Here is an 8,358-nt window from a genome sequence, read left to right as displayed (position 1 = left end):
TGCATGTATACATACACATTGTTTAAATTTATATATATGAAGAGCTGGAAGAATCACATCTATTAACAGAAAGATAATCTTTCACAAAAGGACTGGGCTAGAAGAAATGGAGATTTTTTACTCTACAGTTTTATATTGTTGAAATTTTTTCTCTAAGAATGTATTTATGTACTATTTATATAATAATTTTAAAGTAAATAAATCTCAGCAGTAATATGAATAATTTTGAATTTAAAACAGTAGTGAGATGTTAAGTAGGGAATGCTATTTACATATTTTTCTAATGTTTAAATATTACCCTGATTCTATGATTAATTGTGAATACCAAATATCGTATTCTGTATGTTGACCGGTGAAAAAGAAAATATAAGAGTATACAAGGCCAGTGGACAAGAAAGTATAAGAGTAGCCCTAGCCAGTTTTGCTCAGTGGATAGAGTATTGGCCTGCAGACCAAAGGGTCCCAGGTTTGATTCTGGTCAAGGGCACATACCTCGATTGCAGGCTTGATCCCTGGCCTTAGTCGGGGTGCATGCAAGAGGCAACCAATCAATGTGTCTCTTTCATCATTGATGTTTCTATCTCCCTCCCTTTCTGAAATCAATAAAAAAATATTTTTTTTAAAAAAAGAAAGCAGCGGCCTAGCTGGTTTTGCCTGTGGACTGAAGGGTCCCAGGTTCAATTCCAGTCAAGGGCACATGCCCGAGTTGTGGGCTCGATCCCTGGTGGGGGGCATGCAGGAGGCAGCCAATCAATGATTCTCTCTCATCATTGATGTTTCTATATCGCTCTCCCTCTTCCTTCCTCTCTGAAATCAATAAAAATATATTTTTTAAAAAAGAAAGCAGAAAATATATAAAAGTAATGAATCTGTATTACAAAGGCCATATTACAAACCAATGGAGCAAAAAGAAATGAAAAGATTTGGAGGAAATTGATTAATTAAAAATGAAATAATAAAATTAGAGCTTTATCATGCAAAAAGTAATGAATCAAGGTAATCCACATGTTTCAAAATAATTATTTTTCTACTTTTTCCTCACATTTTAAAAAATTTAATTTTTTCCCCTTTCATCCTCAGCCGAGGATATGTTCACTAATTTGAGAGAGAGAGAGAGAGAGAGAGAGAGAGACATCAATCAGTTGCCTCCTCTATGCACCCTGACTAGGGATCGAACCTGCAACCTAGGTATGTGACCTGACTGGGAATTGAACTCTCAACTTTTTGGTGTGCTGGATGACACTCCAACCAACTGAGCCACCTGGCCAGGGTTTTTCCTCGCATTTTAAAATTAATGGACAACATAAACTGATGAACAAAAACAGATCCAGAGACAGAGAAGCATCGATCAGACCGTCAAACCTCAGAGGGAAGGTAGGGGAGGGTGAGGGGAGAGGGACGAGACATTCAAAGGACTTGTATGCATGCATCTAAGCATAACCAATGGACACAGACACCAGGGGGGTGAGGGCATGAGTGGGGAGTAGGGGTCATGGCGGGGGTAAGGACATATATGTACTACTTTAATCAATAAAGAAAATTAAAAATTAAAATTTGATATGATTTTTCAAGTTATGATACATCTCAAATGGCAAACCTATCTTCTGTATTTACCTCATTTAATAATAGAAACAGTGACAGTGTCCTTAAAAATTATTAAAACTGATTATTACACTATTCACAAAGAAGGAATTTTTTTTCCCCTGAAGTATCCTGAAATACACAGATAAACTACACTTTTTCCTTCTCCTCCTGCTGGCTAGAAAGAGTATATCTTAAGATAGCAAAATTCACTCAGTTTGGACTATGATAAAGCATCTCAGAATCATATTGCTACTGTAAATTTAATATATGGCATTATTCATTCATTCATACAACTTTCTATTTAATTTTTACTGAGTTCTAGTGACAGTTTCATAATGGAATATATAAAGTAATTTTAAATATACCCATTTTGCTTATTTTTTTTTAAGGACTTTAAATGTCTTTGGTACAAGAAGAGGAATTTGCAAAGAGTGATAAAGCTGCCAGAGTCATTCAGAAGGCCTGGAAAAGGTTTCTTGTGAGTTTTTTGTTTGTTTGTTTACAGCTTTATCGCTAAATAATTTAGATATCATAAGGTTCACCTGTTTAAAGTGTACATTTCAGTAGTTTTTAGTATATTTAGAGTTGCTTTAAGGGCAGATTGTTTTTAAAGTTTCAAAAGGTTAATATTAATTATCTTATTAGCCTCACAAATATTTATGGAGTTCCTGATCTGGGCCAGGCACTTTGATAATAGTTACTATCAATGAAAGTATCACTAATTGGCTCATTAGGCTTTCACCCCTAAAAACTTATTTATTGACTGTGGAATCAGGTTTGTGAACACGTGTTAGGGGTACATTCACTCATTAAATATTAATTGAATAGCTACTCTTGAGGACTTAAAGTTCAATAATACACATCTGGGTTAATGTATTAGTTCCTTATCATGCTTTAATATGGGTAGAGCAGGTCTTCTTATCCAGTAAGGTATATTCCAAGTTGATTTACCTGGTTAGGTGAGAGCCAAGAGCTAAAATGACTTCACTCTTATCTTTGTGATAGCAGCAGCACTCTGCCTGCTTGATAATTTTGTGTGAAGTCATATGGCTCTGTTTCTAGCACAGAAGAACACCTTTGTATCAGTTAATCATGTCTTGCAAAGTAGCTTCCATTTCTTCCTCTATTAAAGCTGTAAAACCTATTCTGGGGGTAACTATTAATTTTCAACACTAAAATACATTTTTTCTTAAAAATCTATTCCTTTGATGATTTCCATCAGCATACTTATCTAGGCTTAAGCTTTTTTGTCATTTGTAAGTTCTTTTATCTTACATCCAAATCCAAAGAGCCACATGCCATTAAAGCCGACTATATTCCTGGCACTGTGCTAGCATTTTACAATACATCCTTGCCCTTAAGGAGTTTCAGTAGAGAAGACACGCATATAAACAAACAAGTTGTATATAGTGGTAGACTGAGCACACATTTTCACTTTCTATTTCTCCAAAACCCCATTGAAATAACAATATACAGAAACTTAACCCATAACACAGAGAAGGGAGTTCGTGAGCAAATAAGAAATTTTATTTCATTTATGGAAAACCAGAACAGATGGTAGCATCCTGTTGGACAAAACTGTATAGAAGACTTGCATAGATATACTTCAAAAGGGCCCCAGTGAGAGAGAGCTAGTTTGCCATTGCAACCCTCGAAAGGATATCAGTTAGTATTCAGCAATTTAAGAATGACTTAAGAAGAGAATGACTGTGAACAAGGGGGCTGACTGAAAGTCTGTACCAGTTGACTCAGTGGTTGAATGTCGACCTATGAACCAGGAGGTCAGGGTTCGATTCCCAGTCAGGGCATATACCTAGATTGTGGGCTCAATCCCCAGTGTGGGGCATGCAGGAGGCAGCTGATCATTGATTCTCTCTCATCATTGATGTTTCTATCTCTCTCCTCCTCTCTGAAATCAATAAAAAAAATATATTTTTAAAAAAGTGGTTAGAAACTCTGAAAAAGGCCCAACCATGAAAGTCATGGTTCAAGTATAATGCAAATGAAAATAGTTTTAAGATATAAAGAGAGTACATTTGATCCTGATTCTAGATACATTCTACTTCAGGTAGCTCAGAGGGTGACTTGTATATAAGGATGCATAGTTTTAGCATATTATGTGGCCTTATAAGTGAATAATTTGCATAGTGATAGTAATATAAATATAGATTTGTTCTATCATTTTAAATATTTTTATCAAAGTAATGTGTCCTTCTTTAACATAAATAAAATAATGTAGATGCATACTAAAAAGCAAGTCTTTTATGTCACTTCACTCTTTTCCACCTTCATCCCTAAAAGCTACCACCTAAACAACTTTTTGGATCTTCTAGTAGTTAGTTCCGTGCTTTCAAGTAATATGTTTATATAATTATTTTTTATTTGTCAACTTTATTTTTTTAAAACATATTTTATTGATTTTTTTACAGAGAGGAAGGGAGAGGGATAGAGAGCTAGAAACATGGATGAAAGAGAAACTTGATCAGCTGCCTCCTGCACACCCACTACTGGGGATGTGCCCGCAACCAAGGTACATGCCCTTGACCGGAATTGAACCTGGGACCCTTCAGTCTGCAGGCTGACGCTCTGTCCACTGAGCCAAACCAGTTAGGGCTTATTTGTCAACTTTAGAAGTGATTTGAAAAGATAGAGAATGTATTACCTTTTACAACCCTACTTATAAATTATCCTGGTATCATAAATTATTATTTTTTCAGTTCCTCTGTTACCTTATTGCTTTAAAAAACATTTGAACATTTATTTCTTGTTCCATCATGCTAATATAGCATTATTTGACAACTTATATATAATGAAGATATAAATATCTCTACCCTTTTCTTCACATAAACTCCCAATATCCTAACCCCCAATTTCCATCACCTCTACTACTATGTTGTCAATATTCACTTGGAACAGTTTTTTTTATATATCTTTAATACAAGTCTTTTATTGAATATATGTATTATGAATATATGGCACCACAAAAAGATACTAATAAAGCTTCAATAACTAACCCTAAAGAAATGGAGATCTCTGAACTGTCTTAATGATCCTCTTAAAGAAGTTCATTGAATTATAAGATCATATAGACTGAAGTATTGGTGTGTACCTTGGTGGAAGCATTCCTTCCATGGTGCTAAGACTTTTATAGCCATAGAGCCCAAATGTATAAGGAGAGGAAGCAAAATTTTCACTAGTGGATCATTAGAAGTAATATTGAGAGGGAGCCACTTTCATTTCTACCTCTTGATTCTCAGAATCGTAAGTGTTGGCTCTGGGCAAAATAACATCATTATTGATTCAGATGATAATGTGACATAGAGGACATCACCCTAATCTGAAAAGTGTTATTACTGGAGCTCTAACTGTAACTGAGTCTCTAAAATTCCATCTCACCATTCTTACAGGCATTTGGTTTAGGGCAGTGGTCGGCAAACTGAATCTCGCAAGCCACATGTGGCTCTTTGGCCCCTTGAGTGTGGCTCTTCCACAAAATACCACAGCCTGGGTGAGTCTATTTTGAAGAAGTGGCGTTAGAGAAGTTTAAGTTTAAAAAATTTGGCTCTCAAAAGAAATTTCAATCGTTGTACTGTTGATATTTGGCTCTGTTGACTAATGAGTTTGCCGACCACTGGTTTAGGGCATTGCTTTTCAAACATTTTCATCTTATGGCACACATAAATTAATTACTAAAATTCTGCAGCACACCAAAAGATACATTTATTTGGCCAATCTGACCAAAAAAAAAAAAAAAACACCTGGTATAATTTTGATTCCATTTACACTGGATGGCTATTGTTGTGTTGGCTATTGTCATTTCTTTATTTGACAACCTAAGGGGAAAAGATGTCAGTGCCCCTGACTAAATAGTCAGGTATTTCATTATTTAAAAAATGCTTGCAGCCCTGGCTGGTGTGGCTCAGTAGATAGAGCGTCAGCCTGTGGACTGAAGGGTCCGGGTTCGATTCTGGTCAAGGGCATGTACCTTGGTTGTGGGCACATCCCCAGGAGGGGGAGTGCAGAAGGCAGCTGATTGATGTTTCTCTCTCATCAATGTTTCTAACTCTCTCTCCCTCTCCCTTCCTCTCTGTAAAAAATCAATAAAATATATTTTATTAAAAAAAAATGTTTGTAGTATGGTACTGAGGATTAAAAATGGCAGCAGAGTAAGTGGACGCTGCACCGACATGCTCCCAGGAACAAACCGGAATTACACTAAAATACAGAAAAACTTCCTGAATAATCAACGGAAAACTCACAGGAAAGAACCCTGATGCCTGAGAACCAAAAGTGGAGACCTCATAGAGACTGGTAGGAAGGGCGGAGGTGCGAAAGAGCTGGCCAGGCACCCATAGACAGCAACTGAAATCCCGAAGAGATATCTCAGCTATGGAGGTGGTGCCACTAAGAACTCTGGGACCTAATCCCCAAGCTGGGCCCCCACTCCCACCCCACCCCCCGCCCAGCAGAGAGCACCAACACTGAGAAGGGTACCCACATAACATCTGGCTGTGAAAAGCAATGAGATGCTGTCTGCCAGGGAGTGAGAGCTGAAAATTCAGGCATCGTGTTAAAGGGCCAATGCACAAAATTCCCTGTGGAGCTACCCACCATGTGCTCCGGCAGAGGAATGGTGAAGTGGACTGGAGCTGTGAGAGCAGAAGCCAGGACTGGGGACTCAGGGGATAGAGCTCAGAAGGCAGACACCCCAAGTTTCCAGGGCTCAGGCATTCTCTCATGTAGCAGAGGACATCTTTCCTACATAGACATTTGCCTTGCCTGGCAGGAAGACAGTTGACACACCCTATTGGAAAACACCTTGCCCTGAGGCCACTTAAGAGAATAAAAATAACAATTAGCTGCCAGGCAGAAGCAACTGCCCCACCCTGTTGAAAAACTCTTGCCACACCTGAGGATGATTGCCTGGGGGCAATTCAAGTCGGAATCCTATCAGTCTGTGGGCGGAGGCAGTCTCTGGAGACTTTGAGTCCTTGCCTGATCTAGTTAGTTAGAAACAGCCTTTAACACTGTCCTGTACTAGAGATTGAGTGGTGTAGAGGATCTACCTAACATATAGTCACAAACCCAAACAGAAAGCCAAAATGAGGAGACAAAGAAACAACCTCCAAATCAAAGAACTAGAGAATTCTCCAGAAGAAGAGATAAATGAAGCAGAGATAAGAAATTTATCTGAAACAAAGTTCAGAGTAATGATGGTAAAGATGCTCAACAGCATGAAAAAGATATAGTGACTATGAAAAAAAAGAATAGTCTGAGATAAAGATTGACATAACACAAATAAAGAACTCATTGAAAGGAATACACAGTGGATTAGTGACAGCTGTGGATTGAATCAGTGAATTAGAAGACAGAGTTGAAAATATCACTCAAAGAACCAAACAGAAAAAAAAAATTAAAAAACAGGAGGACAGCTTAAGGAGGCTGTGGAACAATGTGAAATGTAATAATATTAGACTAGCACATGTGCCTGAAGAGGCAGAAAGGGAGAAAGGAATAGAGAATGTGTTTGAAGAAATAATGGCAGAAAACTTCCCTAACCTGATAAAGAAAAAAGTCACATAAGTTCAGGAGGCACAGAGAACCCCAAGCAAGAAGAACCCAAACAGGCCTACACCCAGACACATCATAATTAAAATGCCAAAAATTAAAAACAAATAGAGAATTTTAAATGCAGCAAGAGAAAAGAAAACTGTTACCTACAAAGAAGTTACCATAAGGCTGACATCTGATTTCTCATCAGAAACTCTATAGGCTAGAAGAAAATGGCATGAAGTACTCAAGGTAATGGAAAGCAAAGATCTGAGACCAAGATTACTATATCCAGCAAGGCTATCATTCAAAACAGATGGTTAAAAGAAAAGGCTAAAGGAGTGATGCAGAATTACAAGAAATGCTAAAGGGGCTGCTGTAATGAGAAGAGGAAACAGAGAGAGAAACCTAGCTATACAGAATTAAAATGACAATAAATAAGTACCTATTGATAATAACCCTAAATGTAAACAGATTAAATGCTCCAATAAAAAGGAGTAGGGAACAACCAAGATGGTGGCATAGGTAAACACCTAAACTTGCTGCCGAGCACAACCATATAAAAACTACAACGAAAAGTCAAAATGAATGTCATCCAGAACCACGGAAAGGCTGGATGAGTGGAAATTCTACAACTAGAAGGAAAGAGAAAAGTGCATTGAGTCCAGTAGAAGGTGCGGAAGTGAAGTGCAGAGGTACAGAGGTGCGCTTGAAAGGGGCTGGTGACTGAGTACGCTGTTCTTTTTTTCAATCGGGAGGGAGATACAAGCTCCTGACTGCTCTGAACTCCAGTTCCGGGCAAGACTCTGGGGACCCAGACTCATACGGGGAGAAACTAGACTGTCTGGCATCAGGCCTGAACGCGAGGGCGGCTTTCTCTCAAAGGTGCTTGCAGCAATCATTGTTCCAGAATGGTGCCGTGGGACACAGAGACATGGGACCTCTTCGGGCCAGGGCTGACTGGCAGCCATTGCTGTTTGCTCCACCCTGGTGATTCCCTGAGACCCCACCCCACCCATTTTACAACCCCACCCAAGCTGTGTGCAGGGGCTTTTGCATATGAATGGTCTAGCCTTTTGCAATCTAAACTTAACAAACTGCAGCTGGGTCAGAGAGCCCCAGAGCCACCAAAAGAAGGCCCAAGGCTCCACAGCAGCTTGCATTGCTTCACAACTGGGCCTCATCTGGGCACCTCCAAACCCCAAACAAAGAGGAGGAATCTGA

General features: G+C 38.6%; 1 protein-coding gene across 1 annotated transcript in view; it reads left to right on the top strand.

Annotated features, from left to right (window-relative positions):
• Positions 1–1,981: 1,981 nt before the first annotated feature.
• The window catches only part of LOC308233570 (protein MFI), a gene marked incomplete at both ends in the record, with an annotated part of 57,816 nt that continues 51,439 nt past the window's right edge, over positions 1,982–8,358 (top strand). Inside the window, one exon of the mRNA XM_080640583.1 lies at positions 1,982–2,062. Within this exon, the coding sequence (XP_080496709.1) occupies positions 1,982–2,062 (81 nt within the window). The remainder of the gene's footprint in view (positions 2,063–8,358) is intronic.

Source organism: Plecotus auritus (genome assembly GCF_963455305.1).
Source record: "Plecotus auritus genome assembly, chromosome: 9".
NCBI lineage: Eukaryota > Metazoa > Chordata > Mammalia > Chiroptera > Vespertilionidae > Plecotus > Plecotus auritus.
The sequence above is the reverse complement of the archived record's forward strand: the minus strand, read 5'-3'. Positions and strand labels throughout refer to the sequence as shown.